The sequence below is a fragment of the Diadema antillarum genome, unplaced genomic scaffold, assembly GCF_040938485.1.
Source record: "Diadema antillarum isolate AM-2024a unplaced genomic scaffold, OU_Dant_1.0 seq00000807_RagTag, whole genome shotgun sequence".
NCBI classification, from domain to species: domain Eukaryota; kingdom Metazoa; phylum Echinodermata; class Echinoidea; order Diadematoida; family Diadematidae; genus Diadema; species Diadema antillarum.
In genome coordinates this window covers 738,220-760,383 of record NW_027271688.1, presented here as the reverse complement: position 1 = coordinate 760,383, position 22,164 = coordinate 738,220, and the positions used below count along the sequence as shown (strand labels likewise).

At 36.1% G+C, this 22,164-nt stretch overlaps 1 protein-coding gene across 1 annotated transcript in view; it reads left to right on the top strand.

Annotated features, from left to right (window-relative positions):
* Positions 1–7,413: 7,413 nt before the first annotated feature.
* The window catches only part of LOC139739586 (putative neutral ceramidase C), a 36,665-nt gene continuing 21,914 nt past the window's right edge, over positions 7,414–22,164 (top strand). Inside the window, exons 1-8 of the mRNA XM_071650190.1 lie at positions 7,414–7,545; positions 10,569–10,721; positions 11,834–12,010; positions 14,635–14,762; positions 16,221–16,298; positions 17,572–17,794; positions 18,676–18,762; positions 19,359–19,463. Of these exons, the coding sequence (XP_071506291.1) occupies positions 7,414–7,545; positions 10,569–10,721; positions 11,834–12,010; positions 14,635–14,762; positions 16,221–16,298; positions 17,572–17,794; positions 18,676–18,762; positions 19,359–19,463 (1,083 nt within the window). The remainder of the gene's footprint in view (positions 7,546–10,568; positions 10,722–11,833; positions 12,011–14,634; positions 14,763–16,220; positions 16,299–17,571; positions 17,795–18,675; positions 18,763–19,358; positions 19,464–22,164) is intronic.

The window sequence follows — 22,164 nt, the reverse complement described above, 5'->3', positions numbered from 1 at the left end:
GTTTATAAAAAGTTTGATGCTAATTTCACAATCAGATATCGTTATGTGTGTGTGCATAATGTATGCATGATTTTAATTTCGTTGCTTCATCCATATAATGCGGAAAACCAATGTGAGCAAGACATATTTCCAACTGAAGAAATGTGGTAGAATTGGGGCGGAAAATAAGGTTTTGCTGAATAGATATATATATTGGTGATATCCTCTCGGTTCATGTTCTTATTATTTACCCACTGATCGCAATTACTGTATTTTCTAATTACATTAATCAAAATCAATAACCACTTTACAGGAGGATCAAGGCCTATAAGTTATGTTTTTGTCGAAAAATGTAAAAAATGAGATTTAATTTGAATTTAAATTTGAATACCGAACACCGTATGCCATCGTAGTGGTTTCTGTTTTTATTTTCCTCAGAATATGTTGTTTCGAACTTGAACTTTATGACATGCATGTAAGTAAATTTGATTAAGGCTACAGAAGGTACGGAGAAATTGCCGTCACTTGGTTCATTCCCTGTGCAGATTTAGCCTAATAATCAGAAAAAAACATCGTTATATCAAATTACCAATCTAAATGTACAGCAAGTTTTGGGTTCGTTGAAAACATCTCCAATATCTTTCGTTCGGCTGCTTTACTTCTCCAGAAATGACAAAGATCATGTTACATAAATCATTGTATAAAAGTACAAGTGTTATGAACCAGAAGGATACAGTCCTTAAATCTACACACAGCTTAACGATATATATATATATATATATATATATATATATATATATACGCATATACGTAATCATCCAAATGTAAATTAATCAACCTACAAGTATCTATCTCTGTTTATGATTATAATCATTATGTAATATGTGAATACATGATTATATATACATTTGATAAAATAATAAATTATGCATCTTGAAATGCGCCTTCTCTTCAGTTCCATTGTAACTGAAGACCTTCCAGAAAGCGGACCTTTCCAATGTTAAAGGAAAACGTACAGGAAGAAGTCAACACACTCAGTTATCATCATTATCAATTTCAATTTACCTTTATTTTCGTATTTCTCAATAAAAATGCGTGACAGGTAACAAAATAAGATTATACATGATATCCAGAAGCATCTAAGACACTTTCTGAATAATAATTGTTTATATACATTCTATACATTCCTCTGCAGTAAAATGCCGCTCATGAAATGTATGATAGTAATCATCTCCCCAAGATATTTCACAATTTATTTCATCGAAAATAGTCACGTGCATGAATATCCCAAGCGACAATCGAACGAATTCCATCTTCCTTTGTTCAGAACAGTGCATACCCAAAATACATTCGTATATGCTGGACCCAAACTTTGAAACAACCTCGACAACAGTTTAAGAGAACCTTTTAAACCTACTGCATTTGAAATATAAACTAAGAAAGTATTCACTTTTGGCATATGATAATAGATTATTTTACATGTACATGTAATAACATTCGTGATCTCACCTGCCCTAACGATGGAGTGGCGTGTTCTATTATGCAGACATCTTCACATTTTCTCAGCAAATTTTCCTTTCTTCTGTCCTAGCTCTCTCTTCTCTTACTACGTTGTTTTGTATTGTGCACTGTGCTGCCTTCCTTGTACAATGTCGCATCTTTTGTGAATGTATTTATCTGCTTTTTTTGGTTCATTTTCTTTTACGCGTGTGAGCAAATGCATGCACAAGTGTGTATGCGTATAATCTACTAATCGTAATATTGTGAGGTGTTTTTTTTTTTCATTATTCTTCTGTTGAGTATACACAAGGCTCAACAAATAGTGCCTTCAGGTTGAGCTTAGTTTGATTATCCTGAATTTACATTTTTTTAAAACTTTAAGATGATTACTGTTTATAAAGATGGTGTGTAGTTATTTATTACGTTTTTTGAGTGATTTGTGATTATATATACAAACCCTGCTTTTAGTAAACCACTCTTTTCCATACTGTCGTTTCTGTCAATCTTCAAAGCATGCAGAGGTGTTCTTAGTTATTCTACTTAAGTTTACATATATCTTATCATATCATACTTTACGATTCACATTGCGTTATGTATTTTTTTTCAAATGATCAAACAATGTGATTGTTTTATGCAAGCTTTTGTATTCTGTGTCACTCTTTGTTCGACGGAAAATTAAAACTGAATTGATTTGGATGTGATATTACATGGTCTTACTCACTCGGGGTAACCAGAGTAGCCAGGGTTTAAACATGGAGCTACCTCCATTGTTTAACTCTTCAGTGTTAGCACTACTCTACCAGAGGGTCCTGATGTCACTATAATACCCCAGCATTGTCAAGCACCAAGTTTTACACCTGCATGGTCGAGAGGGACATCGTGGGACAAAACATCTTGTCCAGAAATGTAGGCCCTCAACAAGCACTGGACAGGATTCGAACTCGGGACATTGTTTGGAAGACAAGAGTCTTATCCACTATAGTGAATCGTAAAGCCAACCCTAAACATTTTAAAAACAAAATATGAATCTTGGTTTTCTCGATCGATCTTTTGGCTCCGCTGTAAACCTTCCAATATAATATATTGTAATATAATATAATATTAAATAATATAACATAACATGATATAATATAATATAATGTAATATAATATGATATGATATAATATAATATAATATAATATAATATAATAAAATATAATATAATATAATATAATATAATATAATATAATATAATATAATATAACATATTATAACATAATATAATATAATATAATATAATATAATATAATATAATATAATATAGTATAACATAACGTAACATAATATAATATACATGTACTCTGTATATATAGATATATGCACACACACACATATCTACATACCATTCTGTCCTAGTTATCTTGAGCTTGTTTGTTGATTTTGTACTGCTTGAATTGCTCTGTCATTGTACATTTTGGAAAAAGTGATTTCTAGGTCTAAATCCAAAGTTTGGGGTGATATCCCACTTGCAAGTTTACAAAGGCATGCGTCAAACTACTGGGTCAGCACAGATAATAGGATACGTACACTTTTCTTCGAAATGGAATAAAATGAAATGAAATGAACTTTATTTTGATAAAATGAGAAGAGAAAGCAAATAGAAAAAAAAAACAGAAAGCAAAATATTCGCCACGAATAGAGAGAGGAATAAAAGACGAAGAATACAAGAATTATGGAGGTCCTACATATTGTTCATTTTGGAATGGCTATCATGGCTATGAGGAAAGAATACAGAAAGTGTAGATTTAAACGTTAAAAAATATTTGAGTATATTTATGTACATATTACCAAGTACAACGTTTACATGGTGATGTTCGTTCCAACACATAAAGATTTTAAATCTGCGAGGAAATCGATTGATAGTGCTTCATTTGATATGATTGCTGATTTACATGTTTCTCCCTTCTTCTTCCCGACGTGACAAGGCTATTCTGCAAGCACTTCCCAGTTTTTCTGCGTTCCTTTCGCCCCTAGTAAAAATTGCATCGATTCTAGCTAATCTCCGATTTAAGAAAGCTCGCAGAAATTAGCAGAAAACACTTTCCATGCTAGGAGGTTGATGAAGATCCGGCTTCGCAATCACGATTACCGCGCTGGGCACATGCTGACGCGTTCGAATCGTAATTTGAAAGGGGAGGGGGGTTTTCGCCGAGGGGTAAGCGCAGTACTGTGCGACTTCTTTTTCCAACAAATTGATACGAGCAGAAAGAAGATGATACGGGAGGCAGATGTATAATCCACGACGGGTGAGTCTCAAGCTTTAATCTTGGTGCACACGCAAAAGGAACCCACTGTTTTCCTACCTATTCTCTTCGTGATTAGTGAAGAACGAGAGTCATTATCCCATGCAGTAAAGTGAAACTGCTTGGCTCTCTCGCCTCCAGCGCCCAAGTCGAGAGCCGATCGTCTGCCTGAAAAGCCCGCGCGCGCAGAGGTCACGGGAAGTCGCTCCGATTGCATTTTGAGCCTGCGCCCCCTGGTGTTCGTCTTTTGTCAAGCTAACCCCAAACTTGTGGGTTTCGGAAAAACGACGCCCGCCGAATAGTCGGGTAACGAACTTGTGGTTTGTGCACCAACAAAAAAACGTGCGTGGAGGAAAAGACAACTGCAGAGTATAAGAAAAATGTTTCTAAAAGTGACGGAAATGGAGTGGTTTCCCTCCTTCTTTGATTAGAGTGCAAGCTTGCATGAAAAGTTTGCTTTGTAGTAAATAGCACCCCCGTCGATTGGTCAAACAAAACAACTCAAATTCATGTCACTGCAGATATTAATTGGCTGTCAATTTTGTTGCTTAGCAACGTTTACACATGTCAATCTTGCTACGTCATGGGAGTGAGGAAAACGTTTTGAGGGCGCTTGTCCGTGTTATGGTTACGGTAATCACATTGGTTAGTACCACGTGTGTCTTGGGATGGAAAGGAATGACGATCCGCGAAGATTTTAACTGCGCATTCCACCTTGTAAGAGAATTAAAGCAAATGAACAAAATATCAGTGTCAGTTTCAATGAGGAAACAGATATAGATTATGTTATACTGTCACAGACATGCAACGAGGATTAAACAAATGTTGATTTCAAAATATAATTGCAGTTAAAATTCAAATTTATATCGAATTATCTATGATTGCCACTCATATCCTCTGATGACATTTGACATTTTGCTTTCTTTTTAGCTTTTGCAATTGATTCAAGCTTCAGCCACTGGTTTGTTGATTTGAATACAAAGTTATAAGGACAAAATTGTCTGTCGTTTTGCTGACAGACTTCCAAAACCGTATGTTATAAAGCAGTCATAGCAAGAGCTGCTTTAAGAAAATAATTCTGTACAGGTTAAAGGGACTGTGATACAGTACTGATTGAGGTGAGGATTCAGGTTTATAACATTGTTTGTGTGTGTGTGTGTGTGTGTGTGTGTGTGTGTGTGTGATAATGAGAAACCTCTTATGAAATATGAAAGAGCATGTAATTTTAAAAAGAATTTAATGTTTATTTGATGAAAATTGGCCTTGAAATGGCTGAGATATCCAAAAATGCGATCCCTATTAAAAGGGTGCTGACAGGCCACGACTTTTATCATATGAAGATCTCTGTTTTTCCTCGTTTTTAGATATCTCAGTCATTTCAAAACCGATTTTCATCAAATAAACTTTTGATTCCCCTTAGAATTGTATGCTCTTTAACATTTCATAGAGTGGTTTCTAAATACAACATTACGGTCCCTTTAAGAGAAACTGCCACTTTCAAAATTCAGCTTCCAATCCAACTTCAAAATTTACCATTCACAATTGCTCTGTATTGAGAAAATCGATATTTTAGAAAACTCATTCGATATTCGCTGGGCGAAATTTGGGTTTTTTTTATCTTACTTGAAGTACTTTAAAGCATTTTCCTTTAAAAAAATTCTATGCACAGGTGACATGTATCCTTATAGCCAAAACATTATTCAATTAGAAGAACTGAGGTTATTTTTTGCCTTACTTACGCCCCTTTTCCCTCTTTCACAAGCACTGTTCAGTGTAGTATATAAATATAAAAGTTGGTACTCATATACGTAATTCTTGACATTGTTTATTTTCATCGCTATATCAGTGCGACTTTTTTGTCTTTATTTGACAAAAACTGAAGTGAGTCAAAGCAGATTTGTATCATCCAGAAACTTTTCTGCAAAGGCAAGGTGTAATCAATATGAACTACATGTATATAGAAACGAATGGATTCCTCATCCACCACACACACGCACTCAAGCCAAGAAGTGCAAACATAAATACAAATAGGGCCCTACACACACATACATCACTCACACACACATATACACACACAATCACACACATGCACTCTAATACTCATGCGAGAGATGCTATTAAATAGTATTGGTTGATCCAAGGATTCAACTTTTTTCCTTTTTTGAGAGAGAGATACTATGGCGAAATACAATTCTATGAGGAATTCAAATTTTATTTGATGAAAATCGTTTTTGAATGACAGAGATATCCAAACACAAAGTAAGACAAAGCGATCCTACAAATAAAAGGTGGGTCCCACCTTTATTAGGATCACTTCAGTGTCATGGATATCTCAGCCATTCCAACATCAATTTTTTATCAAATAAACTTTGAATTTCCTGTTGCCTACAATTATATGCTCTTTCATGCACTCAGAAAAGGTTTCTCGTTATCTCCAAAAATGATCTTTAAAAAAGAAAGTTAGGAAGCTGAAGTTTTATTCTATCTGAAACTATACCAAATATGCCTTTAATACAATTTCCAAAGTAAATAAACATTTGCACAAAAGTCAAGTATCGTTCCCACTTACGAATATAAGCTACTATCAAAGTACACCAGTAAGAGACCTATCAACAAAACAAAAGATGATACACTTTGACCAAATGTCAAGTACCATGATATAAAGATAATGAAACCTGCTTCGTGTAAGCTTAACGTTATTAAATAACCGTCTATTGGTGGAAGGGGTTGTTAGTGTAGAGTCAAGTTTGCCTTATCAACTTGACACCTTCCCTCAAATGCTACAAGTAGGTGTTTTTAAAGTGCGCACACAGGCGGTGGGGGAATGGTGGATTGAGAATCTATGGGAGGAGGTATTCCTTCGGGTCTATCAGTGGGGTCTATCAGATGAAATGGAAAATATCACCAAAACTTTTCAATGCGTGTGTCTAAGGTAAACGGAAAGGACGAGGTATTTTCCAGACTATTATACGCATGATATCTTGTCCCTACTAATAGTTCGATATGCTTATTAAGCAACCATCTACTGAGTAGTACATACAGGTAATTACATCACTAATGTAAACGAAGCCCCGTTTTATAAAAAGGTAAAATCGGTTTTAAATATCCTTACCACACAGGCTGCCATATACTTACACTTGAAATCAACTATATATTCAATTCAACTCTCCATAAAACAGGGCCCTGATCGATGTGGCACAGTCATAAGAAAGCAGAGGAAATACAACAACTGAGCTGGGGAGTGGAAAGAATAGGGAAGGGGAAGAAGCTCGGACATAAACAGAAAAGAAAACCGCGCTGTTTTTAGCGCGACCATTCTGCAGTTAAAAATGCGACAAAGGACTCTGTTTACACACCCCCTCCTGACCCCCTGTACGCCCCTGTTGTCTAACTGAGCTGAGGTGATTCGGAACTGGTGCACAGGTTGATTCCTCTCACCTCCCTGCTGTAAGCGAGGCATCCACTACACACTGGTTGAGAGCGGACGACACGAATTGGTAGAAGCCGTATGCAGTGTTTGACAGCTTGTGCTCGACCCTCTGTCCAACTGCTTCGCACATTTTAGATCGCAACCTTTCAGCCTCGACCTACAAACCATTATCGACTGTCATCGGCGACTTGGGCGTGACCATGCGACGTCAATGGACAACGATGTCGACTATAAGTACGCGACTGGTGGTTTTCTTCCTGGCGCTGGTGTGCGCCGTCTCCGCTGCTACTCCGCAGTTTAGAATCGGAATCGGCAAGGCCGATATAACCGGGCCCGCTGCAGATGTGAACATGGTACGTGTTACTGGTAGATGGAAGGCGGAGTAAAAGAATCAACATGTAGGGGACAAACTTACCCTTTTCTTCATGATTAATTCTGTTTAACTCATGGATGAGTTGTAAAACTCAGGTTATTAGTTGTAGCTGAATCAAGGACATAGATCACGAAAGAACAATCAAAGCTAAGGCCCAGTATCGCATTAAAATGAGGCAAGTTTCAAGCAAACAAACCAACAGGCAATACTGGCAACAGTTCTTGTTATGGAAAGTTTGCCGGTGGCTATACTGATATTTGAATTCATTTTGTTATTGCCGTCTCTACTTATAGATGGGTCACAAATTTTGTTTTTGTTCATGAATATGGTGTGCATAATTATGTCAGATCAGTCAGCAGGAAACAACAAACAAAATAGAGCATACGGAATGTTATATCGTGGGGTAATTCACTCATTTGTCCCTACATGAGCAGTGCACTCCACATAACACATTTTGCAATTTTCATTCCAAACTCCATCTCCAACTGAGTTTTTTTTTTTTATTGGAATATAATGAAAGAGCTATGACCTGAAGATTTTCTCATAATATTAGCTTTGTATACTGCAAATACTATGTTCAGTGTTCATAGGCATCTGATGTACATGAACATGTGTAACCATGAATGTATGTCTGCAAAATAACTAATATTCTATAAAGAATGCATGATTTCAGCAAAATGATACCAGAGAAATTATTGTTTGTTTTTGTAATGTTGTTATACCCAGCAATTCTAATAACTCTAATGCCAACTTTACTGTCTTACACGTAGCTACAATGAATCCTATGCAACCCCACAACTTTTTTATGTGGTATTATGAGGAAAGAAGAAAAGGCTGTAAGTTAGAGAACAATAGACCCCATATTGGCATGGATGGACATTATAAGATAATAATATAAATTCACAGCTTGGCAAAGTTTTGTTTGCTTGCTACTTTATCACTGTGAGTTATGATTTATAGAGAGAACAAGGAGAATTGAGATGGTTATCCACAGCTCGTTATTCCGAAGGCTCTTCAGTCCGAAGATTCGTTATTCCGAAGGTTCGTTATTCCGAATTTCATTGTCGGATTAACTAATCATCGGAATAACGAATCTTCGGAATAATGCCACAAATGTTCGGATTGATGAACCTCTAGGTATAGGGAATTTGTGTGTTTCGGATTAATGAACCTTCAGAATAACGAACCTTCGGAATAGCAAACCTTCGGAATAACGAACAGCACCCATTGAGATTATGTCAGGATCTTAAGTTGTTTTGGTGTGGTCACCAACAAGCGAGATCAGGGTGCAAGGTCTGAGTGTATACAGTTCCCCATTAACTACCAGGCTTGCATATTGCACATATGAACATTTGCCGTTACCAATGAATACGGTTGAGATTTTAATGGTATAGATGTAAATGCAGTGGGACTGGGAGACTTAGAATATGAATACCATGGGAGGGCTGTAAAGATGTCCACAACCATCCACTGGTTATGTGAATTTAGACATGCTTTTTAGACTTCTGCCCACTCCTATATGTCTACACCCTTTACCCACTGATGCTATGTTTGTTATTCTGTCCTTCTGGTTATCAGTCTATACACACACTGTTTAGGGCTTGCAGTTCTTTAGCTGTGAACCTCAAAGTGTGTGGCATTTGGATCCAGCATTTACAACTCTACAGATCCATCAATTAGCTTGATGTGATATATTAGTCTCTATCCAAGGTTGGCTACTAGGAGGATTTAGGGGTTGTTTTTCTCAGACTGTTGTCATGTAAAGTTTTAAATTAGTCGCTCAGAAAACATGATGGTTATAGCTTGTTGTCGTGATAAGAATATTTTTTTTAAAAATGTTTGGTCTTTTATACCCATTGCAGTTGAAGAGTGAATGTGTAACACATTATTGGTTATCACATTGATGTAAACTATGTGTTAAAGAACTTATACATGGTCCTTTTTGAGATTAAAAAAAAAGAAGTTTTGTTACTGTTTGTCTGGGAACTTTTCGAGCTATTCCACCATCACAAACACATGTCTGATGGTATGATATTATTTGTGTGTACAACTGTAGATGTATGTTTAATTATATTATAAAGTGTATAAAATATCTAGGTTCCTATCTATTTAATACACTTAAATATCATATGTATATGGCAAGGCTTGACACTAACATTCATTGTTGATGGTCCATTTAGGCCACAAAAATTATTGAGTTTCTTTTGGGTAGCCCCCACAATTAGAAAGATAAATAAAAAAGTGAAATCATGAATACATTTACATATCACATATATGAATATAAATCATATAATATATAAATCATATATCAACATATATATATATATATATGTATATATATATATATATGTATATAATTCAATTTTACCAAAAATGTTATATCATTATTGTATTTTCAATTGTCCTCTGTACAAGTAGACTCCCGTTATATCAAACATGGTTGGAACAAAACTTTCATTACAATGAATTAAAATTTAGGTCCCACAATTTTTCTATATGTTTGTATAATGCTTTATTCTTTGGCTACAACAAGATTTCCATGTTGTAGAGTAACAGGAGAAAACTGCAGTTCTTAAGACTTTGTTTTAACAGAAGTCACCTGCATTCTTTAAAAAGTGGCAAAAATAAATCAAAATTAAACATTCAAGTTTTAAAGGTATATGTATTTTTATATATTTCATTGATTACCTATTTTCAATAAAATCTTGGTATATATATATATATATATATATATATGAAAGAAAACTGCAGGTCCCACAACCGTCATTATGACAGGAGTCACCTGTATTCTTGAAAAAGCTGCAGAAATAAATTGAAACTGAAAATCAGGTCCCTAATTTATTATCTGTGTATATTCATATACTTTAATTGTTTGGTAAGTTGTTTGTTAAGGTAATTAAGATACTAAAGGGTTGTTATCTCTTTTCTGGTTTCTCTTCATCCTTTTGGTCATGGGGTTCTTCAGTCTCTCATCTCTCCCTTTTACTCTCATATCCCACACAGATGGGGTATGCCCACCCCGATCAGAGGACAGCCGGAATTCACACCCGCCTTTACAGCCGTGCATTTATCACCTGTGAGATCAATGACACGGACACCTGCAATGTTTTCGTCAATGTCGATATTGCCATGGGATGCACTGCCATTAATCTGGATGTAAGATCCCTCTCTAAAAATATGCCAGATAGCAGCCAAGTTATCAAGGCTATGTATTATCTTGAATTACACATTGAAAAGTCTTAAAAAATAGAAAATTTCCATTGTGTGTTGAGAAAAATCTTGCACATATCTTCAAATGATATCCACTATACATTGTACAGTGGACTTTTTTTTTTCATGTGACAATGCGCAATATGAATATTATGAATTATTATTATTATTATTATTATTATTATTATTATTATGTGAGTGTAGCAGAAAACATTGCAAAATGATATTTGCAATGCGTAACAGATTAATTCAAATGTTGGATTACAGTACAGTGGAAGGTTTTGTGAATGATACATAATGAAATCATGTTTATAGTTGTATGTGGATATATTGATTCAATGCTAGAATCTTTCTCAGCTATTCCCACCAAAGCACTTAAATGATTACCACCATTATATTCTGGCAAACAACTTTGTAAAATTCATTTATTACCATATGAAGAGTTTGTTTGCAAAAACTGATAAGTCCATATTTGTCAAATGGAGATATTTGCGATTAAAGGTCAAGAAAAATAAAGAGAATAATAAGAAATTTTTGCTTCTTTTGACCATAACTTCCAAAATATACCTTTATATGTAGTGGCCAATATATCATTTAAAAGGTATTATTTTGTACTTTATGACAGAGACCCTACTTCAAAATATGCAAAAATGGACTTATCGGTTTTTGCAAACAAACTCTTCATATTCACTGCACTGCCTGACTTAGTTCTTAAAGTATTTTTATAGCTCACCAGAAAACAAGAATTGAAAGACTCTGATGACTGAGAAAATTAAAAACAAAAGTTTCAATCTTTATTGTGCCGTATGCAAAATGAAAACAACCATTGCACAATTTGTCTTTCAAATATTTGAGATTGTGTTATACCAGTTATTGTACTAATGTGCACCCCTCGTTTTCGCCAAACTGAACTTAGTAACCTTAATTAATGCCTCATATCCACAAGTTCACATTCCAGTTGATCTTGAACTGTACTCTGAAATATTGATACGATAATGGCGTGGTCCTCACAATCTTTTTTCAGACATATTTTCATTTTTTCCTGTCTGTATGTCAAGGTGCTTAGCAGACTTAAAAACGAGTTTGGAGATAGGTTCACCGAGAAGAATGTGTTGCTGAGTGGGACTCACACTCACTCAGGCCCAGGCGGCTACTTACAGTACCTCACCTTTACCTTCACCTCCCTGGGCTTTGTCAACATCAGTCATGAGTGTATCGTCCAGGGGATAGTCCAGGTAGGGTTGTCTGTTTCCTAGAGCCTTTGTGTGGATCAAATTGCTGTGGATGTCACAGTTCTTATGCCTCCGCCACGAAGTGGTGCTGGAGGTATTATGTTTTCGGGTTGTCCGTCCTTCCATCCATCCATAATCAATTTTGTGGACAGCGTAACTAAAAAACGTTTGAAGTATCCTAATAAAACTTGGCATGTATATGTATGAGGGGGTGAGGTTATGCCTATCAACTTTTGAATGCAGCTGCTCAAGGTCAGAGGTCAAAGGTCAAGGTCAAATGCTCAAAATTTCACTATTTTCCCCATATCTATGCAATGACTGAAGATATTTTCTTGAAACTTTTATAGTGTATACATGTACTACCCAACAAAGATTCTCTGGTGAGAGTTTTAGGTCATATGGTCAAGGGTCAAAGGTCAAGTGAAAATGTTGAAATTTCACTTATTTCTCCATATCTCTGAAATCGTTCAAGATAATTTCATGGAACATAATACATATGCATGTAATGACTGGCAGTGATTATGTAGGGAATTTTGGGGTCATGGGTCAAAGGTCAGGGGTAAAAGGTCAAGGTCAACTCTTGAAAATTTCACCTTTTCCCTCATATTTATGCAATGCCTGCAGGATTTTTCTTTAACTTGGTGTATTCATGTGCTACCCAATAGAGATTCTCTTTTTTTTTTTTGCCAAAAAGGTCAAAGGTCAAAAGATCAAAGATCAAGTGAAAGTGCTGAATTTCACTTTTCCTTATCTTGGAAGTGGCTTTACGGTATCATGAAACTTGTAGTACATATTTATGCATGTTCTGCCTAACAGTGATTCTCTTGGGAATTTAAGGGTTATAAGGTCAAAGGTCAAGGGTCAAAGGCCAGGTTAAAATGCTAAAAATTTACTATTCAATACAGAAATTACAATTTTTCTCCGAACCTTGACAGTTACTCATTGCATAAAATTATAAAAGAGTAATAAGTCAAGTAAAAGTCCTCAAATCCCCAAAGTTATGCTCTCATAGAAATTATCTCCATTCATTTAATTAAAGGGATTGTACAGTTATGGTTGAGACCTAATTTCAGATTTCTAACATTTTTTGGTGAGATAATGAGAAACCTCTTATAAAATGGGAAAGAGCATGTGATTCTATGAGGAATTCAACGTTTATTTGATGAAAATTGGTTTTGAAATGGCTGAGATATCAAAAAAGAGTGATTCTAATAAAGTGTGGGACCCACACTTCATTACGATCACTTTGTTTTACTTTGTTTTTTGATGTTTCAGTCATTCCAAACCCGATCTTCGTCAAATAAACTTTGAATTCCTCTTAAAATGGTATGTTCTGTACTATATCATAAGTGTTTTCTTGGTATCTCGCAAAAAGTTAAAAACCCAATTCTCATCTCCACCAAAACTGTACTATCCCTTCAAACCTAATTCAAGGAAAGTGAACATTCAACACATTTGTGACAAACATGTCATTTTGATATTTTGCCAATTATGTGAAACTGTCATCACACATTGTCAAAATGTGCTATAGACCTATTAGGAGAATCATGCATTATGGCGGAGGCATACCAGTCGCCATAGCGACATTTCTGGTCTGTTGATGATTTGGGAGCTGTGACCCTCCCCCCCCCCCCCCCCCCCCCCCAACAACAGCAACCAAAATCATTATTGCTATGTGTTTGCTACACAACAAAAGATTGATGCAAAGGAAAAGAGCTTCTTTCTTTTAAATTCATGTCACACAAAGGAATTTAGTGAAAATTTGTGTGTAAGTCAGCAACAGACATAAGGTGGAGATCTTATCTCTTCATCGAATTTGTGCAATATTATGCAACATCACAGTTGTGTGCTGTCTTATTTTCAGTCACATTTTGAGAAAACCTTTACCATTCTGTTGTTTGATATCATTCCATTCATTTAAAGCCAACTTGAATATATTATGGAATTGCACTCAATCAGGCTTTTCGTATTATCTTTTTGAAGTAAACTTATCTGATTAGATAGATAGAAAATCAGTGCTGTGTAGTTATAATGTTTGACATCATATCAAGACCTCAAAATGACAATACAGATGTCTTTCTTCTTGAATGTTGTTTGAAACCTGTAGATGCGAAGGACCTCCTTCTATTCTCAAACATTTCTGTACACTGACGTTTATTTGTTTGTGTATTCATTCACTGTGAAATCACAAAGTAACAATGACACAATACAACTGGAATATATGAATGAAGATAAATGGATGGATTGCCCTGCTGAGCTCGACCTTCAAGGTCATACTGGTCTTCCGAGGGATCCAACTTCACATGAGGTGTGAGGTCATTTATAGACTAATGCCACAGAGGCATGTTTATAAGTCTAAAGCCATTGATATCTATGGACCTGGTAGTGTGATCTGCATGGTGAGGGGACATCTGTTGTATATAACAAATTAATCAACATGTTAATGCACAATATTTTCTACAAGTTTTATTACTAATGTCTTGTCTCTTGGTCAAAAATAAAAGTATTCCGGATTTTGTGTTTGTTACTAAAACTTCTGGAGTCCAGTAAAACGTAGCATGATTCAGACCTGATCCTGAATCCTTGTGTAACAAAAAAAAAAATTCAATATTATTTTGCTTTTTTAGAGTATTAGAAATGCCAATGATGCTATGGTGGATGGCAACATTTACGTCAACGCTGGTGATCTGTACAACAGTAACATTAACAGAAGTCCCACGGCATATGCAAATAATCCAGAGGAAGAAAAAAGAATGTGAGTGTTGTAACAAGTTTTTGTTTTGTAATCATAAAAAGAATAGAGATTGCTATGATAAACCCTGTTAATATCACTGTTGTTTCCCCCCCCCCATTTTTTTAGGGGGAGGGGAGGGAGGGGTTTGAAGTTGGAATTTGGATTGGAGAGGGGAGTTAGATAGGAAGTCACAACAATATTTACTTGACCTGTTCTATATGGGAATATGGTGGCCTGCGTATTAAGTCTATGGAGATATCAGAATTAAGTATCGAACGGGTTAAAGATGTGGATATTTTTTCACCATTCATGGTGACAATTGAAACTGAAGTACATAGTTGAAGATACATAACTGAGGTGATAATGATATTAAGTCTATTGATAACACCTGTACTTTTAAACCGAATATTAGTAGTTATAATTTGCTTCGTGTTGTGTTTTGAAATATGTATCTGTCAGTTGTTATCACCCCATCTGAATGATCATGATAGATTACCTATATATTAGTTATAATTTCAAGACTTTCTAGGATACTCTCTATGCTTACACAGTCAACCTGTAGAGAGTACCAAAGTGATGATATCACAGTCTTTTGTTATAGCTTTAGTACTGGTTCAAAAAAGATGTCCTTAATTGTACAAGCTAGCCTTCATGCAGTGGGTTGGAAGTGGGTGTGATTGCTGTTTATCAACTGGTGTACACAGATATGCAGGCAACATTGAAATTGTTTAGAGCCAGTTTCTGTGCTGTGGTGATGAATGACTATGATATCACACTTTGGTACTTGATACATATATTATGTTTAGTATTTTTGTATTTTGTGTTCTTGTATGTTTAGAATTATTTGTGTAATTTGTATTTGTTTATGTACCTTGTACACCATCATAATCATATTTCTTTATACATTAACCTCTGAAAATCGGTCTCCTAAGGAAAGGGCCATCTTCGTTGAGAATGGAAATGAATAGATTTTTATTTTTTTACTGAATTGGGAAATAATGCAGTGTTCGAGAACATTATCAGCGTATCATTTGCTTGGCATGTTCTGTAGCTATTTCATTTACTTTTGTATGTATTATCAGAAATTATCATGTGAAGAAAAAAAATATAATCAGACAATTTTCAGAGTGCAAAATGACACATGTGATAAATGATATGATTTTAGTAAATGATTTATGCCCTCATTTGCAAGATGATATTATAAGATATACCCCTCTTTAGGAAATTGAAGATCAAAATGCCTTTAATGAATTATTCAGCTTCCGTCATTGTTTTTGTTTTTGTGGAGATCAAACTTTGTTTGTATTTTGCAGCATTGTAGAAGAACCACCCTGGTATTGTGAGACAGGCAAGTCTCATTGAATGAAAATAGTCAAATAGAATTTATCAACTAGGACAGTTTTGTAAGTCTTTAGTCGTTGAATCATACACTCTTCACCTGGTGTGCAAGTTCATTTGAATGACTTTTATCTTCCACAGGTATTCGGGCAACACAGATACACTGATGACTGTTGTGAAATTCGTCAACCAAAATGAGAGTGATCTAGGGCTCATCAGGTTAGTCACATTGATGAGGATTAACTGAAATCTATCACTTGATTTTATTGTCAATCCAGAAGCAGAAGGGTGCTAACATTGCACAAATTGTATGGAGTTAACCCTATTCTAACTGAAGGGAGGGGGGGGGGGGGGGGGGTCAAAGTGACCCCCCCTCAACATTTTGCACTACGGTTCCGCAACGCGCAAAGATTTTGCCGTGTCGTTTCATGACTTTTTTCATTGAAGTCTCCCACATATTTTGAGACCAAATTTGCGACGTCTGGGGTACACCATTCTGAAGTTACATAATGTTTTGCATATGCATGTCAACCAGAAAACAGCTCAAATTCATTATATCGTGTGCAAATCCAATGCAAATTGTGTTCTTTTGTTAAATTGACATAAATTAGATTATTTTAACTCTGAATCATTGAAATTAAACAATTTTAAAGTAGGTAAGCTTGAAAAAGTGCCTGCAACAAATTTTGGAGAAAAAAAACAATAAGTCGAAGAAATTAACAAAACAATTTAAAAAAAAATGATTTTGATTGGGCTATTTTTTTATAAGAAAATTGTTTAATGTGTCTTGAGGAATTCCGACACAAAAATTTAGCAATCTTTCAGTCTTTGTAATAGAGTTACAGGTGTAAATATGATTACATGCATAAATTTGCATAATTAATTGACTTAAAATAGAAAATCAATACTTTTGTATTGTAAGACCGTGTAATCTTGTAGTTGACATCCGGCTCTATGTTCAGGCAAAATTTGCGGCAATCGCGCCATCGACGGCCTAGATCTGAAGGGGCGGGGGCAAATTGACCGCCCCCGCTCCCCCCCCCCCCCCCCCCCCCCCCCCCCCGTAAAAACTTGGTCTCAAATAGGCCAGTTAGAATAGGGTTAAAGCCTTTCTGCTTCTCATATGGTTTTAACTACAGACATTTTTTTGTTGTTTTGTGTTATTGTGTTTGTTTTGTTTTTAGTTTTTTTTTTAATATCCAGTCTGGAATGTGCGATAAGAATTACTCCACCATATGTAGAGCCTATCTGATATGGGCATGGAGTTAACTGCGGAGATATTACAGTATGTAAAAATAAGCTTGTACTTGTTGGTAATATGATTAAAACATCATTATTTTCATAATCACTTCTGTGATATGTAGATTTATTACAATTGTTCTTGTTATAGTATATGTTATTTTTGTTATTGTCATGAGTCTTAGTAGTAATACTAGTAGAACTAGCATCACCAGCAAAAATGGTATTATCTTTACTATTATTTTTGATTTAGCTGGTTTCCCGTCCACCCTGTGAGTATGAACAACACCAACCACCTCATCAGCAGTGACAACAAGGGCTACGCCTCATACCTCACGGAGAGGTACTATGAGCCGGGATTTGTTGCTGCCTTTCCCAACAGCAACCAGGGTGATGTCTCGCCCAACCTCAATGGCCCGCGCTGCATGGACACTGGACTGCCTTGCGACAACGAAACCAGTACCTGCAATGGGAGGGTGAGAAGCTGGGAAAGCATCAGAGTAAAAAAGCAGAGAATCCCAATTCCTTGGTCTATATAAGCTGCAAGTCTTATTGGCAAAAGTAAACAGTGGCAGATCCAGAGGGGGGCGCATGGGGCACTCGCCCCCTCTTTATTTTTTGTTAAAACAAAAGAGATAAAAAGAAAAAAATGGGGGAGGGAAATTCCTATATCCGCCCTTGGTAAATGATTGATATATATGATTATATGCAAGGTATCATTGCACCCAACACATTGTCACAGCTAAAAGTACAGTAAGTGGCAGACACTGTGATCGAAGAAAGACAGTTCAATTTAATTTTGCTCTAAGCATCATAAGAAAAAACAGAGAACCCATTTCATTGGTCTTAACTGTAAAAGCAAACAACAAATATATGCAAGGTTGTACTCAGATGTCTTGTAACAGCTAAAAGTACTGTATTAAAGTGATGGCAGCCACTGTGATTGCAAGAAAAACAACAACAATTTATTTTTGCTCAAAGTATCACAGTCAAGAACAGAAAAGCCCAATGTATTGTATAAGCCACAAGCCTACTAGTAAAAGTAAACAATAAATATTATGCAAAGTTGCACCCAGATGTCTTGTAGGCCTAACAGCTAAAAGTACAGCAAGTGACAGCCAATGTGATTGAAAAAAACAACAACCCAAAAATGTACAATTTAATTTTGCTCAAAGCATCATAGTCCAAAACTAAACAGCCCAATTCACTGGTCTAAGCCACAAGTCTACCTGTAAAAAAGTGAATGATTGACAGTATGCAAGGTTGCACCCAGATGTCCACCTTGTAACAGTCAATAGTGCAGTAAGTTGCAATCACAAAGCAACACTTCACATCTATGATTTCACGTTGCCCGCAGGCCCAGATGTGTGTTGGAAGCGGCCCAGGAAAGGACATGTTTGAGAGTACTCAGATCATTGGCGAAAGGCAGCACGAAAAAGCAGTGGTAAGTTCTGTGTATGCCATATACTTCATAATTGTTTCAGTATGAGAGGGCATGCATGTTCATAAACAGGTCCAAAATCCTGTAGTCTAGAGTTGTTGTTGGAGTACCAATGTCATCATTTTGTCTTATCAAGAAAATTTACAAGTAGAAATGAAGACATTTATTACTGCACTGCTGGAATAATATTCTCAATCACTTCGAAAAATAAGACATATATTGCATATATTAATGCATGGGTAAATACGTCTAAAAATGAATAGCCAAAGGAAATGTGCAGTATGTATTGTCATTTTGATATTATTATTATTATCCTGCCTAGCCTATTGTTATAACAGTCAAACCTGTCCTAGCGACCATCTGTGTATAGCAACCACCTGCCGTATAGGACCACTGAAAACGATTTCCTCCGAGAGAAAAAAAAATATGTTAAAGAACCTGTCTAAAATGGCCACCTGTCAGTTTTTGATTTCCCTTGGGTGGCTGCTATAGACAGGTTTGACTTTATTATATTATCAGCATTGTAATCAATGATCATCATCAATATTGTTATCAACATTAATATCACAATCATCGATATTTCATGACTCCCGATGCAGAGCCTGTATAATTCTGCCACCGAGATGATCACTGGATCAGTTGGCTCCATACATCAGTTTGTCAACATGTCTGACTACGAGGTCGTCATGGAGGATGGCTCAGTGGTAAGGTCAAAGGTCATGTTACTTTATTTCCAGGTTTTAACAACAGCCTGAGTATCAAGTATTCATGTCATACCTTTTACCTGTACTTAGAAGTGATTGATACATTTGGATTTCCTGTCCATGCCATAATTCATAGATAGATATTATTCTTTCTCTATAGGCATACTGAGAACCATAGAATACTAATGTCTATGGAGTACTTGAGAATTGGACACATAGGCCCTATTACTGTATACATCATGTATTTTCAATTTTCACAAGTTTTGCGAGTTGGGTTGCTGTTGTCAAATTTGATAACAACACACAAAAATCTCAATGTCAACTCAGATCCCAACATGAATGCCACACACACATGTACTTGCACTAGTATGCCGAACACAATACATGAAAAAAGTATGTGATAATACAGAACTTAAGTAGGCCCAAGTTTTGGTCCTGCTTTGTGCATGGATGCATCCACTTCTTTCTAAATATGAGTGAATGAATGATACCAGTTTTTCTGTCCATTTGCTGTACTCCATGCTGGTGAATTTGGTCACCTGTGAAATTGTTGAGAAGTCACAATTAGCTAGTTATATGTGACCCGCTGCAACAAAAGGATCCGAAAGTCGGGGGAGGACAATTTTCTGAAAATGACATGACATTATTTGCTTACTCTTCCAATTTAATGTCATATATAACAGGACTCATAAAAGTACTTTTATGCGGAGATATGGATGATTTTATTAGCGCATGTTGAGTGGCTTAAAAATTAGCGTTCCGAGGAAACCACCTTCAAAGTTTTCCTTCCGATGCTATCATGATTAAGGGGAAGCAAGACAGTTTTCACCGTTTAACAATAGAAGGTACGCTCCTAGCAACCTCTGTGACGTTCATTCAAGCTTATCGCCAGCGGTCTATGCATGAACAATCAGTAACCAGGATGTCATGCACTGACCAATGAGATCACTCCCTTGTTGCTAGGGGCGGAGTCTAGCTGCGGCGCTAAATCCAAATCTTAGGACATGTTTCTGTTCCGTTGAAAGTCAGAAAATCATTGCCCAGAAAAATGCTGTTTTCTTGCCCTTCCTTTGATCATTTAGCTTCAAAATTAGACTATATTATGTCAAGAACAGAAATCTGAATGTTTTGACGGATTTTGATGATCTGACTTCAAACTTGATTTTCTCAGCTCACCTGTCAGTGACTTTAGGATCCCTTTGTTGTAGCGGGTCACATATGTCGTACATAGTATATTTCTTGGTCCATGAGGAAAATAAATGCTGTTCTGATGGAACAATACACATTGCAATACATCGGGCAGAATTTCAAGAGGTTGGTTGAATATTCAGCACAGCTGACATGTATTTATTTATTTATTTAGTATTCAAATGGTGTAAGTTGTGATTCATCCAGGTAACGATCAATAAAGGTACAAAATTAAATCAATTCATCTGGACTCACTGTTTTAATTCCAAGAACGGTTTCACGTCCGATCCTGGATGCTTCATCAGCTCGTCTGATTTGATGGCGGGAAGGCGTCGTTGCAATCAGGGCAGACGCACTACCGACGTTATTGTTCGAGGTCAGTCGCCTCGTGCATCTGCGCCGATTGGCAACGACGCCTTCCTGCCATCAAATCAGACGAGCTGATGAAACGTCCAGGATCGGACGTGAAACAGTTCTCGGAATTAGAACAGTGAGTCCAGATGAATTGATTTAATTTTGTACCTTTATTATTTAGTAATCTTTACCCAGGGTAGCCCCATCAGTGGTTTATACACTGTTATTGGGCTGTTGGGCTAAAATGGATGTGACAAATTGAATATGATGAAGCAGTAAATATCTGATGTCACATATATGTTTCTTATGACACTATTATGATTGAAAAATTAAAATAGGAGAAAATTTATGGAAAAGCAGGTAAGCAAACAAAGAAGAAGAAAAAGAAAGATATAAAGGAAGGATATACTCTCTAAAAAAAATCCAGTGAAAATTTTCACTCTTGAAGGAGTGAATACAAAAAAGAGTGAATTTTGAGTGAAATTGGAGTGAATTTCGAGTGAAAATGTTCATTTTTCACTTGTTTTAGAGTGACGTCAGGGATCACTCCAAAATCTTCGAGTGATCCTTGAGGTCACTCCAAAATGAGTGAAAATGAACGTTTTCACTCGAAATTCACTCCAATTTCACTCTAAATTCACTCTTTTTTGCATTCACTCCTTCAAGAGTGAATATTTTCACTCGATTTTTTTTTTTAGAGAGTAGAAGGGAGGGGAGGTGCGTGTGAGCTCAATGTACAAAGAATCACTGACCTCTCTGTCCCAGGTAAAAACTTGTGCCCCCGCCCTGGGGTATAGCTTTGCCTCCGGTTGCACTGATGGTGCAGGTTTCTTCACTTTTACACAAGGTATGCACATAAACCTTGTCTCCTTTTAACTGCAGCATCAAGGTCACTGATGACATAGATTTTTTCATCACCATTATTTGGATTTCTAATCATATCAGACTGTATATCATATCTATTTATACAAGCTAGGATGCCATTTTATGTGAAGTTTGTGTAGTACACATGTGTGTTTGTTGTGTTTAAATCAGTGTGGTGGTTATAAAATGATACAATGCTGCTCTGACTACATATCTTTGTTTTTTGTGGGGGTTTTTTTGTCTTTGTCTCTAGAGAAATACTGAAAACACAAGGCTGTGAAAAACTGGAAGAAAT